Source organism: Ascidiella aspersa, chromosome 4, assembly GCF_963924565.1.
Source record: "Ascidiella aspersa chromosome 4, kaAscAspe10.2, whole genome shotgun sequence".
NCBI lineage: Eukaryota > Metazoa > Chordata > Ascidiacea > Phlebobranchia > Ascidiidae > Ascidiella > Ascidiella aspersa.
The window spans coordinates 7,048,296-7,066,987 of NC_139450.1; the positions used below are offsets into that span (position 1 = coordinate 7,048,296).

General features: G+C 40.5%; 2 protein-coding genes across 4 annotated transcripts in view; one reads left to right on the forward strand and one right to left on the reverse strand.

The window, feature by feature from the left end:
- LOC146146914 (uncharacterized) overlaps positions 1 to 12,384 on the forward strand; it is a 35,984-nt gene extending 23,600 nt beyond the window's left edge. For 2 of the 3 annotated variants that reach the window (XM_083388579.1, XM_083388580.1), the window contains 8 exons: positions 1,636 to 1,725; positions 2,318 to 2,539; positions 2,910 to 3,039; positions 5,140 to 5,295; positions 6,260 to 6,447; positions 9,161 to 9,290; positions 9,870 to 10,157; positions 11,891 to 12,384. In XM_083388579.1, the coding sequence (XP_083244705.1) occupies positions 1,636 to 1,725; positions 2,318 to 2,539; positions 2,910 to 3,039; positions 5,140 to 5,295; positions 6,260 to 6,447; positions 9,161 to 9,290; positions 9,870 to 10,157; positions 11,891 to 12,105 (1,419 nt within the window). In that variant the 3' untranslated portion in view covers positions 12,106 to 12,384. Of the gene's footprint in view, positions 1 to 97; positions 221 to 1,635; positions 1,726 to 2,317; positions 2,540 to 2,909; positions 3,040 to 5,139; positions 5,296 to 6,259; positions 6,448 to 9,160; positions 9,291 to 9,869; positions 10,158 to 11,890 lie in introns of all 3 variants that reach the window. The other variant, XM_083388578.1, reaches the window with a different exon arrangement.
- LOC146146913 (regulator of nonsense transcripts 2-like) overlaps positions 1 to 18,692 on the reverse strand; it is a 90,803-nt gene that overhangs the window by 68,170 nt on the left and 3,941 nt on the right. The gene's annotated exons all lie outside the window — the stretch shown is intronic.

Genomic DNA, 18,692 nt, shown 5'->3' on the forward strand with positions numbered 1-18,692 from the left:
GCGAGGTTTTCATTGGGCGAATGTTGAATTCAGTTCGGAGTGCGGCATTTCGTGATTAACAAAAGGCTTCTCGATTGCATGGCTGTTTCAATTGCAGAACATCGAGAAAATAGCGACGTACCTCAACACTCGAAGCAGGCCGAAATCGCATGACGCAGATGACGTCACTGATGTCACAAAGGGATCAGGGGGCAGCGTCAACCAGTCGACGAGCGAGCAGGTTAACACTCGAAAGGATGATAAGCTATCGACGCTAGACTTAGCTCGATTGGCAAAAGTCTCTCTTGTCGCACACTTATCGGCTTTCACGTAGGGTGGAAAAAGGAACGGCCTGGGCGTTTTGAATTTGATAGAGGGTCAATTTTTTTTTACAAACACTTGAAATAAGATGTTACTGGCGGAAAAATAGGCTTGGAAAGAAAATGCCGGCGCCTTTTAAAGATTCGGTCCGAATTGTTTTCGGTCAATTATTTTACAAATTTTGAAATTTGTTTTTTCAAATAAAATGGAGTTTATGATGGGAGGTAGACATATACCAGGGTGGAAAAAAGTGCTTCTTGAAGTTACCGCGCAAAAGATTTTATCGACAAACAACAAAAGCGATTTTGTTGATGCCACAGCCCGATAGGCCATCGTACTCAAACCAATGGCGAGTCGAACATACAAATGCTGTTGAACGTACAAAACTTGAACATACAAAAGCTGTTGACAGCAGCGTTCAGGCCGACACGCGCCAACAAACGTATATCGATCCGTCAAACTCTCCGCGATAAAACAGCAAAGGCTTTATTTACGAGTTCCGCCCTGAAGCAATTACGCTGGCATCGGAAGCGGCTCTTTTTCATTTAGGCGAACAGGGGCTCACTTTGGTTAAGTGCCTGTTGTCGGCACACACTTGAAGCGTCTATAGGGGCCCGCGCCATAAACGCCACAGCCTTCAAAGTCGCAAAGGGGCCTTATCAGCAGGGCACACACAGGACTTTACTTGTTTGTCAACGCACAGAACAAAGACTATGGCGTATCTCTCTCGCGAAGCTTCCGTTTGGCCGGAACGAAATTCGGGGAAATGTTTGCCACTAGCGGCTCGAGACGGGACGATACGTATATGGCGGGGGTCATTTGGGGTCGAACCCCGCGCCACTGGGGTTATTTAGGGTCATGGGTAAAAGAGCTTGAATGGAAGATGGGGGGGGGGGGGGGTGGATATCCGTGCAAACAGCAATGTTACGGAATGCAAAACATTTTAACAGTAGTTTTGTACGCCTTTATAAACTAATCTTGTCAACTTCTGGTAAAGCTAAAAAAAACACAAAGCACATCGCTTCAATCGTTCGGCAGTATTTTTTCGCTAGCTTTTATCATACAGACTTTTTCAACGTCGAAACAGGCATGCGATAATAATTGATCAACCTTAATGCAGAAATGACTCGACATATACCAATCGAACCCAATAGCAAAAAGTACGTCACTCAAACTTGGCCGTGTAAATATATAACGTCAAAACGTCACGCACTGAATGAAGTTCGACATGGGAAACGCGAAGGCCGTATAAATGTTAGCTTAATAAAAATCACAAGCATGGAGACCTGCTTCTTAAGCTGACGTCAACCTTGAAACAGCAATTTTATTTCTCAGGCTCAAAACTCAATCACGTCTAGCCTTGATTTGGATGGATTTAAGCCAATCACAATTACAAGGCTGGCTCCAACTTCGCAGGATTTGCTGGTGAGTGTTCTTGTGCGATACGAAAATTAATGTTTAAGGCAATTAGGTGCGATGTTAACATTTAATTTGGCAAATGCTTTATTTCAAATGCTTGCAAAAAAATAAACTTATGCGAGGATCAACCCAATTTATCACTATTATATACAGTGAAAATCACGCAACATTTAGTAACTTTAATTTTTAGAGGATATATTGAAATAAGCAAAATAATGATAAATACCTTTATCCTACGGAAAAATACTAAAAGTTCACACTAATTTGAAGAAAGTGTAGGTCAAATATTGATGTTAGAGTGCTAAACAATTTTTATGCATTTCTGACATCCTTGAAAGGTAAATTTCTTACAAAATAGCAAATTTTAATAGAAGGTTACTCAACTTTTTAACGCTTAATAACTACACTGGCTTGATAACATAGAAAACATATCCTGTGAACCACTGTATCGGATGGCTTTCAGTATCAGATGGCCGAATTTTTGCCTTCATAAAAGTAATTTTTTTGCCTTTCATGTCATCATAAGAAATACGCAATAAATATAGGAAGTATCAGGCATTCCCAAATAACCGTATCTTTTCCGAACACATAAACACAGGCGGCCATCGCGGAAACCGGATTCCAGGATCGCCTGGACCGCATGTCGCGCTCGTTACATCAACACGGTCGCAAGCTGAACAACGTGTCGAGCGTTGTGAACAGCGTGGCCGAGGACGTTCGGGCGCTGTCCATGACCACCGCCAATTATTTCGAGATCATCAACCAGCAGGCCCGCGATATACGCAGCCAGAACGAGACCATCAACCAGCTGCTGAACAAGGTGAGCTCTATATGTACTATTCTTTGGGCTCTTTCCGGTTCGAGTTTGACCAGTTTTTCAAAATGTGAAAGCGCAATGGAGTTTAAATATACATTCAGTCCTAAAACGTTTTATATTTAATTAAACACTTTTCTTTGAAAAAATTATTACTTTTCAAATATACACTAATATTTCAATTAGGGCCTCATGGACCCTCTAAAACTAGTTCCCCCCCAATGGGTCCATGGACCCCAGTTTAAGGACCCCTGGGTTAAACGCATCGAAAGAAAGATATTTTCTTTTTTGAGTACAACACGACATAAACCAGTCACAGTAAACTAACAAGCTTAGAAGTGATCTCGCTTAAATTAACCTTGCCTTGTCGTTTCAGTTCGACCGTCAAGAAAGCATATACCACGCGCACTTCGACTACCAACATCAGATGACACAAAAGCTGATGGAGGCAGTTATCGGATTCGCAAAGCAGGTTTCGCTTCAGAAGCCACTGGAGCAAAACCGAGGTATTAAACAAGCGTAATAACTGTCCGACTTTTCGTGTTGGTTTCAAGGTAAAATGTAAATCGAAAAGCGTGAATATATAGGGATTTTGGGGAAGAGGTAAATCAAGTTTATTTTTAGGCTGTTGTCGTTAGTAAAGAGAAAGGCTACAGGATTATAGGATAAGTGTTTTATAAAAGACTTATGTTTTCTTTGTAAAATATGACAAAAAGGCGTGTACATCGAAACATTTTTTAAAAGTACAACGGTTATGTTGAGCAGAATTTTTTTGTAAACGTTCTATATTTTTATCAGTAAACTGTTCCAAAAAGGTGTTCTTATGGGAAGTTTTTTATAGATAAAACGTCATGTGTGTCAAATATCCACGAAATGTGACTTTTGTTCGCTTTTACTGTAAGGCGATTTTCATGGAAATTAGACACAAAACAAAGGGGGCTTTTTTGTAGCGTTATTTAAAGAAAGGTGTCCTTTGTTTGGCATGAAATAGAAAAGGTCGTGCACGTATAAAAAAATAGGGGCGCATATATGGAAATTTCTACGTTGCTTTCAAAGTAGGGCGTCATTTCTTAGGCTCACACCGTAAACAAGCAGAACGGCGCCGCCTTATTGGGAAGCGAAATGGGCGAAACAGCAGATCGACAGCGATAGTCACCCACACGCTCGTATAGATAAAGCAAAAACAAAAAACAAGCCCTGATTTCGTGATGACGCAATCAATCTCGACGGTTCAGGGTGCGGTTTGCGGGCGCGAATTCGCCACAACGACGATCGGCCAACCAGCAGGGATCTCGTTGGCTTATTTGCGAGGACAAATCGACCTGAATTACACCGGGCGCCAAAAATAGCGTGGGACGCGCAAGTCGAGTCGATTTCTTTTTATAGACGCTCCTCGTGCACTTTGCACGCGTTAGGTCAGCCCGACCCTGCCAAGAACGCCTGTTCACCTTTACGCAAACGATACGCTGGCTTCGTAATGGAAAGCCTGGCAACAGAAAAGCAAGGGAAAGCAGAATTTTCGGCGGTAAAATTGTTATCGCTATCGTGGAGCGCCTTGCAGGAAACGTTCGAAGAGTACATTACCGCAAGTTTTTTTTCGCTTACGTATAGTGCTGCGAAATCTGCCTTGGGTGGTTTTATAGCATAACACCAAGGCATTGCTTCCCATGGGCCAACGACTTTTATCTCAGCAAGTAAAGAAACGGGATTTTTTTAACATAAGGGCGGATTGAGGGTAAAAAGAGGTCAACACTCATTTCAGACTAAGTTTTTGAACTGTTGACCGGCTCAAGCGGCCACATTTAAAGTAGGCTGCTTTCATTTTTACCAATGGTATTCTTTGCCATTTTAATTAAAAAATCTCAATTAAAAGGTGAACGCACTCGAAGAAGTCTGAAGCCGGCTCATTTAATTCAATTTCGAATTAGAGAAATGCGGCCGTTACTTTATTGGTTGAAAACTAGACAGAACAAGGCAACTGGTAAACACCGTGCCAGACATTATATATAGATAATGTGAATTCAAGTTTAACATGCTAACCGACTTGCCTATTTGCAACACTAATAGCTTGTTTTGCAAAATTAAAAATGGTTTCGCGGCACATTCAAAGTTAAGATTTCGAATCGTCCACTCGTTAATTCGGGGCCAATTCTCCGATTTACACACACTCGCCCAACTAGCGATTGCCAAAAAGTTGTTATAAGACCTACCGGACTTAATTTGTTTATGTACATCATATTACGTGACATCGTTGCACTCATAATCTATTAGTGAAAATTTATAACAATAGAAGCTTGAGCAACTATAAAACTGGTTATAGAAGTGCGTCAAACAAACACCCTAGATATTCATTCAATGCTCCTGTAAACAATCTAGGCGGGTGCTAAGAGAATTACGCAAACGCATAGAAATAGAAGAGCACGGGTTAAATCATTGGTAAAAACAGTTATGTAACATGAAATTTCCAACCGGCGAATACAAATTAAATTCAATATCATCCGTTGACAAACCTCTAGGTAAAAAGGCCAAAAACTTCATTCGAACGGGGGCACTGAAGCGCCCAATATAGTTACAAATATAACCGCCTGACCCTTGACCTGCTGCAGACTGTCACGACCTCTGGATGAGCGGACAGACGCACAGCGGCGTGTACACAATCGTAAAGGACATGCAGCTCAAGCCTGTCTACTGCAACATGACGGCAGTCGGTGGCTGGACGATCATTCAGCGACGAAGCGACGGAACACAGGAGTTTAACAAAGGTATGGTTTGCTTCTCATAGCCCCGATTGATGTTTAACCATGACGTGTAAAGACGTTTTGTGACGAAAACATGCCGTTTGGTGTTGGAGTAATTTTTTTTGTTGTGATTTGTCCCAAAATATTTTTTTTCTCATTTCTTACGAGATATAATTTAACATTGAATGCAACGTACATCAGTTGACCTTCGGATGAACATCCTATTTCATACACCAGTTACATGTTAATTATAAAACTAAAGTCGTGTTCAAACGCAAAAAAATGTTTTTAAAGCTTTCCATGCACCTTAAACTATTAAAAGTGGTTTCATTTAATATATTTGTTATATATTATTTTTTGCAAAGTTAATAGCAGCGCACATATATTTTAGTTCCATTGTTATCAGACATCAATACTCAAGGCTACACATTCACAAATAATTTGTTAATAACCCAGATTGGCCTTGAATTGCTTTTCGACATGAGTCTGTCTTCCGCCAGCAAATTGGTTACGTTTTCTGATTTGCCTTGTTTGTAAAAAACATAAGTGAAACGACATTATAGTAGTGCCATAGGTAAAGAACGTTTCAACATTTCGAAAGAAAATGTTATTTAATATTTTCGACCCTCCCTAAAAGACAATTAATGGTTTATTTCTAAATTAAGCGTCTGTAAAATTCTCCATTGAGCCCAATTGGATTTTGAATCAGGAATAACTAAATTAGCTGATTTTTGCAGATTTAACAAAATATGACAAACAAAAATGTAAACAAATCCAGTTGCGCGGAAACCTAAATCCAGTCGAAAGAATTTGAATGAAACAATCTGCGATAATTAAAAGTGTAATACGCTTCAATGTGTAATAGTGACGTTCCGAGGCAAAATTGTAACGCTTCAAAGCGTAATTGTTACGTTTCAAGGCGCAATTGTTACGTTTCAAGGCGCAATTGTTACGTTTCAAGGCAAAACGTGATATGTTACATTTTAAGGGGTCAACGACTACGAGAAGGGCTTCGGCAGCATTTTCGGCGAATATTGGCTTGGCTTGGACATGATAAGGTGGCTGACACACGGCAGGATTTACAGCATAAGAATTTTGCTGGAGGACTGGGCGGGACACCAGCGATACGCCAACTACGACCGCTTCATGGTATACGGACAGCACTACGTTCTGATGGTAAGTGGCGGCGGTGCGGTTCGAACGGGCGACCCCGGGAATATAGACTCTGTTGTCTAAACAAGGGTGCCAACGACGAAAAATCGGCTAATCTTTAAAAGAACAAGTTGTTTTGTTAAGTTTTGTAACGGTTAAAGAGGTTTCAGGTTTGGAATGAATAAAAAAAATATTTTCATTTTATTTTTCGTTATATAAATTCACCAGGTGAAACTATGAACTTCTTCAAGTGCATATTCACGACACACAATAGTTCCTTTGTTGCTCACTGCGATCAGGCTCATGTTACCCTTTTACCGCGAGTTGAAAATGACGGAAAAAGCACAGCATTACAGTATACAACGACAAAGACTTACACCCATAGGGGTGGTCTGTATCGCGAGATCAAACTTACCCCAGGGGCTGGATTTAACCGGGTGACCTGCGCCAAGCCAACCATTGCGACCTCGCTTTTACAGTTAACACGGGAGCCTGGATTGAAATCAAGCTCAAAACTACCCAAGCTCTGCCGGATTGATGTATACGTAACACTCTATAAGCAACACCAAGCAAGTTTGAGCTTGATCGCTTGATCGCAAGATCGCGAACTGAACGATTACATACGCGTTGCAACTGTTGCGTGATCGGGACCAAGTGTCGTACTGGGTTCGCATTTCAAGGGCTTAAGTTGGTGTTGATATAACAGCATTTCGCCATGCGCGCGATTCTCACGACCGTTTGCCCATCGCTCATGTCTATAGAGTATAGTACAGGTTTCGTTCGAGACGCTGCGGGCCCTTACAGATTCGAGTGCTGCGCCAACGGACAGGCGGCCTTGGGTTCCGGCGCCGTTGGGCCACAGAGATGACGTCATATTTTGGGTGCAGCGCCAAAAAAGCAACAGCGGCGTTGCGACTGATAATAATTAATTGACAGCAGGCCGTAGGGACGCGATTACCTGTTTTGACTCGCGGTGAACGTTGCGAGAAAAACAAGCTAGCGGTGGTTTGGCCTTGCAATAGCAAATAAGGTGTTGGCGCGAGGTTTAAGGGCCGCTCAATAGCTGGCGGCTGGAAGGGCGAATGGCAGCGCCGTCGTATTTTCCATTCGTAAACACGCGCGCACAAAAAAAGCCTTTTCCGAGCGACAAATAGCTCGGTCGTCGAGCCGGCCATTTGGCATCGGCCTTGACACGCGTGTCGAGCTTTCGGAAGGCAAGGTGAGGAATAATTGCTGACATCCCGGCCGTAGCCAAACGACTAGCGACGAGTATAGGGGATTTTGGCTGCGAATTGGTCGGCTAGTGCCAAAATGCACCGGCGTATGTCGTCGCGATGTAGACAAACCGCGACAATAACGAGGCAAGCTCAAGCTTGGTGGGCGCCGAATTTCAATATATATAAGTCTTGTTGACTACAAGGCCGCGGAAAAAAAGAGGCGGTTGCAGCGAAATGAACGAAATGGTAAAAAGCGAAAGCCTCGATCAAGTAATACGCCTTACTGAAAAACAAACAATTATTCGCGAGGCTCTAAAGCAGTGTTTATCAGCCTTTTATGGCTTGCGGCACCCCCCAGCAATAATAAATAGATTGCGGTAATTCACTATAATGTCGCAGTAAATGGAACTGGGGCAATACACATCAAATATATACAACGTATGAAGTTATTGCATTTATCCACTCTTATCTTACACAAAAAATTGTAAGAGTTGAGCAAAAACCAGATTCTTAAAGATTCTGAAATATCTCCAGGTACCCTTGAGAATTAGAAATGGCACACTAGGGGTCCACTGCTCTAAAGTTTAAAATATAGTAGTAAGACCCTGCGGTTTCGCATTGAGGCGTGACTTTAAGGGTCAGCGGGATATTGGAAAAACCCTCTTACATTGACAAACGCCTTTGTAGGAAAGGGAAAGCGTATTTCGTCGCAAGCTTTTAAACACGGAACTCGTCAAAAGACAACAACCGAACATCAGCAGCGCAGTCGGCGACCTATTCCATAATTTGTGGCCGCGAAAGATTCAAAGCGAATTTTTTGACACCAAATTCTGCGATATTCACGCCGGGAATGTTATTTTTCATTGTAACACTACGACATTTCGGCAAATGACGTCACTGGCGTGGTTTTGGCTGAGCATTCAAGCCGAAGATCTTTGGCGGGAAGGCACTGGAACGCAATCGGGGTCGGAGGCAAAAATCCCAAGGAAAGCAGCAACCTGTAAATTTACCGCGCGTAATATGCCATACTGTCTCTCGCACGACAAAAGACCACCGTCGAGTCAAAGCCGCTATTCAGGCCGTGACACTCAATATGAGCGAACGTGTTAATCCGAGTATGACTTAGCCTGAACCTTCCACATGCGTACAGTGCTCTTAGGCTTTGGCTGTGGTTTAAAATCCCGACTGGGTGCAATGGAAATGCGGTTTTCGGTCGGCCCAAGTCAACAGTTTGCTTTTGCGCTCGTCAAAATTTGACGAGTCCACGAAATACGAGCCCACGGACAGGTGCTGCAGAGAACTGGCGAACGGCTTTGCCCGAAAAAGGGCACGTTATGCATTCTTGCAAGTGCGTGTCGATAACCTTCCACTTTCCACTCATGTTTTTGGCTTTTTTCGTCAGTTTACGTGGCTTCGCAAAAACTTGACCTCAGTAAATGTCGAAATCAAGCAGAGTTTCGCATCGACACTTAACCCTTGTAATTTCGCAAACCAACATAATTTATTTTTTTGTTTTCAAGGTGAGCGGATACAGTGGAAATGCGGGGGATTCTCTGACTGGGAGTAACGAGGTCCCGTTCAGGGCGAGAAGACAGAGCAGGGAAAATACCATCACACGCAATTCAGACTGCACGTCGCGAAGACAAGCAGGTGCATATCTTAGTTAAACTTTTTTTTATAATATGGCGTACCATATAGGAAGTAAAATTATTTTCTTTTTAATTTGCCAGAGTGTCCTATACTTCAATTTGCATAAGGTTACACATTATGTCATTGTCCTCAATTAAACCTAAAAAAAATAAATTGCCAAAAAAAGTTTAAATCCGTACACACAGGTATTTCTAGCTTTTCAACGTCCAGAAAGCTATATTTAACGAACAAACATTCAGCACAAAACTATAACCAACATTTTTACGGTATTTGCAACGCTATACTGACCAAATAATGTTTTGCCGTCTGGAAGAGTAACAAAAAACTAAAATAATCCACCTTTTCATTTTACGAATAATTCCTAATCTGATCAAGTGAACAACCTACACCGTTTAACGAACGAATTATTCACCGCCTCTCTGATTCTAAAAAAGCTCCCTGGTTCTAAAATAATTTGCTTAGCGTATATGTAATCATTTTGGGCCCGTCTCCTAATCAAATTGCGGGCAAAACAACGCATAATGACCAAGTGAAACAACCGACGTAACATATATGACCGAGTGTTTCTTGTCCCGGCAGGCTGGTGGTTCCCGCGGGACTGCGGCCAGGCAAACCCGAACGGGCCGTACCCAGGCGACCCGCGTGACGGCGCCAACAGCAAAAAGGCCGAGGCGCCGAACAAGTACAGCTACATGATCCCCGATTTTGAGTGGATGCGCTGGAGAAGCAACCAGTTCCCATTGCGCAAGGTTTCACTGCAGATCATTCCCAGAGAAGCGCTCATTGAAAGTCCATTCTCGACTATCGGCGATACGAACGGCAACGCCGATGGATCCGATGGCGGCGACACGCAGGAAAGCGACGCCGGTAAGAAACGGGGTCAAGGGTCAAGGGTCAACCGGCGCGGTTTTTGTGGTTAAACAGGACGAATTAGGTATAGAGTGCAAGAACTAGATTTTTTAATTTTTTCTGCACAAAATCTAAACTAATACGCAGGAAAGCGACGCCGGAAAGAGGCAGGATTTGCTGGCTTCGTGGATAGACCGTGATTATAAAAAAAATTAATCCCGCAATTCTCATGTAACAAAAACTCGGCTTACCTTCTAGAAAGAGGCTTCTCTTAGTAAAACAATCTATTGCTCCTATAAAACAACATATTTTACTGCCGCAAATTTAAATGCGATATCTCAAGGCAGTGTCTCTGTTAGCACCTGTTTCGCATGTTGCTCCGACCAAACATATCAAGTATAGAGTGTTACAACTATAATTTTTTTTTTTTTCAGCAGAAAATCAAAACTGTAATGCAAAACAAAACCCTCGAGTTACAACAAACAAGGAGAATTGTTCAGATATCAGTCCAGAAATAAGGCCGAACAAATCAAACGACAAATTAAATATTAAAATTATTATACAAACAAAACTGCGCTGGAGGATCGTTTACTTTTTGCTACAGCACTCAAGCGGGTCTCTGTTCACAATTTTCTGCTTGTTTATGTGTCATGTAACATGTTTAAAAACAACTAATTTTCTTGCATATATGTTACGCTCTGCTGACATGTGAAAGTAAAGCAACCAAGTGACCATAAATATAAACTGTAGAATATTAAGGTTTGCATGGGAAATGGCATTTCTTTGGGTGTAGTCATATAGCCTTCATTAATAGTTTTTAGCACAATAAAGCATTTTTAGCAACTAAGAATACAATTTAAAGGAAGTTCACATAATACAAACTAAACATGTCCAAATAAACCAACGAAAATGGTTGTGAAAACATGCCAGCCCTTTCTCTTTTGTAATTCCGTGTGCGTATACTATGACAGGCATGGAAGGGATCATCATTTGCAAATATACTTTTCGCCGACGATTAAACACAGTCGCGGCTTTAAGTTTCGCAGGCCTTAATTTAGCCGAACCGCGTTTTCCCGGGAAAATATTTACCAGTGATTTCACGCGCAAGGCCTCGCCCAGATTTACGATAAGGGCAGACAAAGAGACAAATCGCGACACCCCGGCAATCGATTTGATTCAAAGTCAATATTGACGTTTGAGGACTGGCTTAACAGTGACACATCTGGACCGCACAAAGGGCTAAATCACCTCCGTGAAAGAGTGAACACTCAGACGGACGTGTTGTGTGAAAAGTCAATGTTAAGTGGAAAAGCATTTGTCTTTTTTCAAAGAAAAATCGTCGTTTACCTATAGTTGTATTGTAAGAGTTTCGTTCCAAAAACCTAGCTTTTAGCACTCAGTTTGACATGAAACGGCTATCTTCTAAACTGGTAATTAAAGCGTATATTTCTAACACGTTGTACTAGCGAGATCTTTAAAACATAAAAAAATAAAATAAAAATGCGCTTTTAAAAAACAAACTGTTGATTTTACTAGATTGACTAGATACATTTTGTGATAAAGACTTGCTTCTAACAGAATAGCGTTGTTTTGCATTTCACTTGAGCTTTAAACATTGTAATGGCCCAAGTTTAAATAAAAATTATCAAATGTTGTTATTTCACGATTGATGTGACTATGGGGTATCGTACTCATCGTATGTAGGCATAATAATCATTTCTACAGCTACAATCTCACAAAATGCATTGCAGGCGACGCGGCCGACGACTCACAAGAAAGAGACACCAGGACAAGTCGCGTAAGAGAAACCGCACAAGCAACCACCACCAACAATAACAACAAGAACAATCGCAACAGCAATAGCAACAACAACAATATCAACAGGCGCAAAAACAACAACGCTAGCAAAGGCGGCGCAGGGTCGAGCAAGGCACTGAGGCGCATCTACAAGAGAAATAGCAGATGACCGTGCCGCGTGCTGGTACTTGGCTACTGCGAGACTATATGACGCTGCCCTTGGGTCGACCTTGAGTGTGAAGGCAACACGTGGGCGCGCGCGCAAAAGACCTATGCTTCTTTTGCTGCTGCTGCTGTTGTGCGCAAAATTCGACTCGTGTCGCGACGAGAAATCGAACCACGAACCCTGGGAAAATGCGGGACACGTCACTGGAAAAAGGCTGCGCGTTGTTTATCACTTTTGTTTTGTTTGCAGAGGTTTTCTTGAGATTTTTGTGTTTTTCAAACAGCACCTTAGGTAATATTCGAATCGGTTATGAATGCGCAAAGATATATTTCAATCATAAAATCGACAGCTGTCAGTTACGAATCAGTTATAAATAGGCGAAGCAACATAAGTTGAGAAATTGAAATATCTGTATTTTCACTATCACGATGAGCTACAATCTTAATGCGCTTATCTATATTATAAAAAGTTTTATTTCAAGTATAATATGAGATATATTTATTGTTAATGTAACGCAGGGGTATATGGGAAAAGCTGTTTTTAAAAAACATCGAGTATTAAGTATAAAGTTCAATACGTACAGAGTTAACGTATCTTGTAATTCCCTGTTGAAGTAATGCGGCAAGTTTGTACTTTTAAGTCCAAATGGCATTTGTACGAATTTGTCCACAAAACCTGATCGGCATATTTTTCGGTTACTGTTTATTTGCAATGCCAAAAACGTGAATTCGCTTTATCTTCAAAATAAATCGTTTTCAGCACGTTACGACACTTCCTAATGTTGTTGTTTAGGTTGCCTTTTTGGAAAAAATAGCGCTGTTTAATTAGCGAATCGTATCTGTTAGTAATCGAAACATGAAAATGATGAGTAATGCATTAGTTCGGAAAGTGGCGGAAAATGAACATAAAAAGTCATAACCATTCACTAGTTTAACCATTTTACATTATATAGTAAGTTCACAAATCAATGCCAATGGTCACCAATTAAAGATAATAATTAAACCTGGTGCTGGCGGATATGTGGAATGCAAGTTCATCTATGCCTTGAATAGCTAAATTGTTTATCAGCGAGACAGGCAAAATAGGTATGTTACTTGATATATCAGAAAAATGAATAAGCGGCCTTTTTTAGTTAATAAACATTTTGATTCTGATTCTCTTCTCGTCGTGGACTATTATTATTAATGTTAGAAAACAAAACACTGTATTAAAGAGTAAAATCGTGTAATTCACACCAGAGCGATCTTGAACGCAATCAATCAAAATAAAATCAAGTGGCCCAGACTTTTTGAAACTCAGAAAAAAACACTGGCCACACGCTTTGACACTTTATACACGCCAGTCCCCTAATTTCGATGTGTTTTACCGACTTGTCAACTATATAATTAACTGTAATGGCTTGCGTAATGTTTGGCTGGTTTCGGATTTTGTGTGTTCGCCAAACCTCAGGAAAAATAAGCACCCTTAGTCAAGGGTGCACATCAAAAATAGATAAAATTTCCGGAGCTCTACGAACATTCCCGTTATGCTAAATCTCAGTTTTACACCACAAGATGAAATTTTAGATCATATTTAGCATGAAGGAAGTATCTTGTTTGGCGTTTTGAGTGTTCCACTTTACGAATATACGTCTGTAAAACTAAACGAGCGTGTAACCATAACTCATGCCTTGTTTTTAATGTTAAGGCTCTGACACTTTGCGAAGTTCTCGCTCATAGTTAAGTGCCACTCGAAGAGATGAAACACTCGCAAATCAACTTCAGCCTTAAAGGAAACTCAATCAGACGATATTAATCATAAAGTCAAAGGTATCTGAACTCAAAAGCAACCCGATATACACTCACATTTACGTCGCAATAATTTCCATGTATTTTTTTTTGTTTTAGAAAACATTTCACATAACGACACCGAATTATCGATTCGATAAAGTCATGATTTATTCAAAAACGTGTGAGGAGAAATCCTATGGAGATTGATGAAGGCTTTTTCATTTCAGTTGCCGTCATAAATTACTGACGCGTACATAAAATGCAATAATTTTGTTTAATGTTTTGCAACTCCAGTTGTGTTTCGTGTTTTTCAATTTTAAAATCCTTATTGCGAAATTTATACCAGTTTTGAAGAAGATTGGTCCAAATGCTCGTAGAGAAAGAACCCTGTTCCATAGACAATACACATAAAATGTTTTTAAATGAATGGTAACATACCATGCCGGTCTGAAAATACTGCCCCATAAAACCAGTTACGCAATACAAAATACAGTAGTAGCTGGAAATTTGTCCGTCCCAACAGCCAGCAAAAGGTGGTAAACGCTATAGGGGCATCGTGGCGTGATAACCGATCGGCGGGTCACGGTCCTTCACGTTCAATTGGCCCCGGAGCTGTGACAGGGTCGAATAGTTGGTATCGTGGGGAATTCATCGCCGCCGAAATATTACGATCCGGAACGCGCAACGTTTTTTCGTCGGTTTGAGCGTCTGCTTTCTAGGGCAGGTGATTATTTACACACAAGGCCCACGAAATAGGAAATACTGAAGAGTAATAATACCGAAAGGGTATGAATTTAAGGGTATTATTGGCATACTATATTAAACGACGTAGGTGCAACAATGATAAAATCGCCTTATTATGAGTGTAGTTATGTAAAAATCCCTGAATATTTCTGAAGTATTATATTAATACCACTGAATGAAAATTATAAGTATTATTTAGACTCAAAGGAGATACAATTTGCAAGGGTGATCAAGTAGGGTTGGCCATATGTTTTGTTGTAGTTATATCATGCCAAAAATGTCGTACTAATATACGTTCCATTTTCAGACCACCCACTTGTAACGTTACAAGTCTTAAAATGCGACCATCAGATGCAGTTATCAAGCAATTCATTTGTTTAAAGTAAACTTTTCGAAGAAATATCGGACAGTTTAAGTTTTCGCATTCTCACTACTATTTCTTTGTAAAACAAAGAATCGGAGTCGGCCTGATTCTATTCGTAAAACCCTAAGCGCGGGAATATTTTGCCGTCGACTGTTTAATGCGAACGATTGATCGCCGAAAACTAGCTGAATAACAAAAGCACATCGATACTTCGCTTCAAAGACAAGTCGCAACGCAGCGCCGTAAATTACCAGGAAAGAATTCTCATACACAGTCAGATCCGTCTTCCTATTTCTGTCAACGCGAGGCCGTACGGGTCTGCTACGGGCGACCTCAGCATTTCAGCGATGAAAACAAAACAGCGGGCGCTACAGAACAAGCGAATCTCGGCCGAACCGCCAGAAAGTTGTCAGAAATCGTGATAAACGATGACGGTCCTTCGTGGAATTGCGTTTACGTGAATGCAGCGGGATTGGTTTGAATCTGCGATTCTTAAACTGGGGGTAATTACGTCACAAGGTGCTGATTTGACAATTTATTGGTTTCGGTGGAAACGTGTTTTGCTTGCGGCGAACTTTTGAGAAAAGTGTTTGTACTTAATAAAAAAGAACTGCTTTGTCAACGTTTATAGTACACGGCAAAGTGATTAGAGATGTTCGATACTTGACATTTTGACTTTGATAACGATACCGATACTAGAGATAGTCCGATATATCGGTTTGCCGATAATATCGGCCGATATTTGGCTTCTACCGATATATCGGTATCGGTAAATGTAGGCCGATACTTTTGTCGATATTTTAGTACCAAAAAATGATATCGTTTTTCCTGTACAACAAACAACTTATCAATATTTTTATTAAAAAAATTTGGTTTTAGCATCAGGTCAAGTTAATATGCAAAATAATAGTTTAATAATTAATAAAGGTTTATAAACTAAAACATTATTAGGATTTTTTTTTGATAATTGAAGTTTTGAACATTTCTGAGGTATATAAAAAAAATCGGTATCGGTATGGGTTGAAAAATGTAAAAAATCGGGTATCAGTATCGGTCCAAAAAAATAGATATCGGTCGACCTCTAACCGATACCGAAGCCTGCTATTTGTGACAAAACTTATAGCGCTCCTTTCAGATATCAAATGACGCCATGACAGTTCCAAACCAAACATAATAGAATTAATTTAAACGTTCAAGGGACAAATTTTTCTTTAGCGTTAAGAAGTTGAGTTACGTCCAGCTGTTAAGCTACTAATATTATTTGACGTTTCTTATCCTCTCTTATTTCAATGTTTGCAAGATACTAAAAAATAAATCGAATCTTGGGTACACTATGCACGGATCTGTAATGTAGTTTGATAATAAATTGCAAAGATAAAAAGGTCGAGTAGATCGTATCGAAACTACTTAATCAAGATGATGTCAATCTACTCGACCTTTTTTGGCTTTGCAATTTATTATCAAGCTAAATTGAATCTTGATAGAGCAAATGAGGACAACGATGCCTGCTACCGTCAGCAAAGCCAATTATATCGACCATTACGCCATTACTTCGAAAATGGCTCGTGACGGTGGTTTCGGCTTGAATAGAAATGCCGGCAAAAAGTCCATTAGCTGTTACTTTGAAACGCCTTGCTTCGATAACAAAACAAAAACAGCAACGGTCGCAAGTTGCAGGACCGACTTTCGTTTCCTTTATCAAGTGCGCGTGTCAAGATAATTGCCAGCCACCGTAAACAAACGTATTCACAGAGCAAATTTCCTCTGTCTGTTTTGCAAACTCAATGGTGCCATCCTAAATAGGCATACAGTGCTTACTGTGAACGTTAGCGCGCGCAAAAATAGACATGACAAAAAAGCATAATGTGAAAAACGTTGTTCCTCACAATGCCTTTTTCTTCTTCGTGCCAAAAAAGTCCCAAAAGTGGAAATAAACCCTCAAACATAACTTAAAACGTAACTAACTTAAGTTACTTGTGCAAGCTTTTGGTGTAAATCCACACTTTCTTGCCAACTTTTGCAACAATGTTTTTCAAACACACCGTCTAGAAATGTTAACATACTGCCAAACCGCTTATTATCTAGTTTTGTGTGGGAACACCACAATTAGGGGCCTGGGGGGTCGCGTAGGTTTTCGAAAACTGAAAAGGGGGTCGCGACAGCAAAAAGGTTGTGTGAACCTTTGATGGAAAAAATTAACAGGCTTCCGCAGGAACGTTCTTCTTTAGTTGCCCTTTGCACAATAACTTTAACGTTTTCAAACTTTTTCTTTTTAGAAAAAACAAATGAGGTAAAGTTGACGATCGTGGTAAAGCTAATTAATTTTAGCGAGAAATCAACTGACAGAGAAAAAGTATTGGAAGTTTATTAAAACAAGAAAACACGGCATTCAAAATTAAATTGTCCGCGTTAATAGTCAAGCATTTCGATTAAAACTATAGACAGTTGCGTGCCAGTCCGGGTGACACCAAAACTTAAAGTCAAAAAGTTTTCGGTGAATAATTAAGATAGGCTACACTAAAAAAAAAACAGGCCGCTAAAATGCTTCGGCAGTTTTTAATTAAACTTTTCGACTGCCGGCACTTTAACAGGGGCAGAATTACCCTCGAGCCACTTTTATCCGGAGCAAATCCCGACGGCAAAACGCGCTTACACATAACGTACAGGGGCAAGTTCCTTTTGGCGAAAGAACGCATGTTTACAGTCTCGCCGTCAAGTGGTGTAATGACCCTTGAAGCTGGCAAGGCCTCAGACCAAAGTCAAGCGATTTACGTTCGCTTCGATAGAGCGAGCAATGCGGGCAAATTGCGCACTTGGTTTTCGGTGAACCGCGACGGAAGTCGAAGTTTTGGCCCACACGGAAGTTCGGGCAAAGGCATCAAACGGATCGGCAAACGGCTCTTGGCCATTTTCGGTGCATCTGGGAGATGGTATAAGACTTGGGATTCTTCGTCCAAACCAATTTTCTTGTATTTTTCCACGTTTATTTTGGCGAGGCAAAAACTAAACGTATATATTAGAACGAGGTTTTGGCGACCCAATTCTTTTCACTAAACTTCTTTAAGCAAACAAAACATAAGATATTGGCATAAATTAGTTTAAATTTAATTAATACAAGTTATTCTGCACTTCTATCAAGCATTTGAGAAATCTTGCCCAGAATAAACCTCATTTAATCTAACCAGAAGGTAAACTTCTGCAATCGTCGACTCAACCAAATAAGGGCCAACCCTGTTTTGGCGCGACCCGTAGGTTGAGAAACACAGGACTATGAAAATGCGGGGTGTATTTTTTTAAGCAACAAAACAACCTTCAACATCAAAGTGTAGACAATACGCGAAACCAGTGTACCAAACTGCATTTCACAGTAACATGGTCGATTAAGAAAGCAAAAAAAATTATCCTCAAGACAACATCGATTTTCAATAAACGCTACAGAACAAACATAATCACAAGAAAAGCTGTTTTAAACGACATTAGGCCTTGCAACAAATATTTATGAATTCCAAGCAATTAATATTACAGAAAACATGGCTAAATCAGCATGTCTGAATACCCTGAATGAAAATATGAACCTGTAGAAGGTATCCTGCAATTTTTAAATCAAGATAATGTACTACATCCAACATAACAAATTGGAAGTTAAAAATGCCAAGTAGTCCACATAGCACGTATGGTAAACTAAACTATTGTTTTCAACTCACAAAAAATAC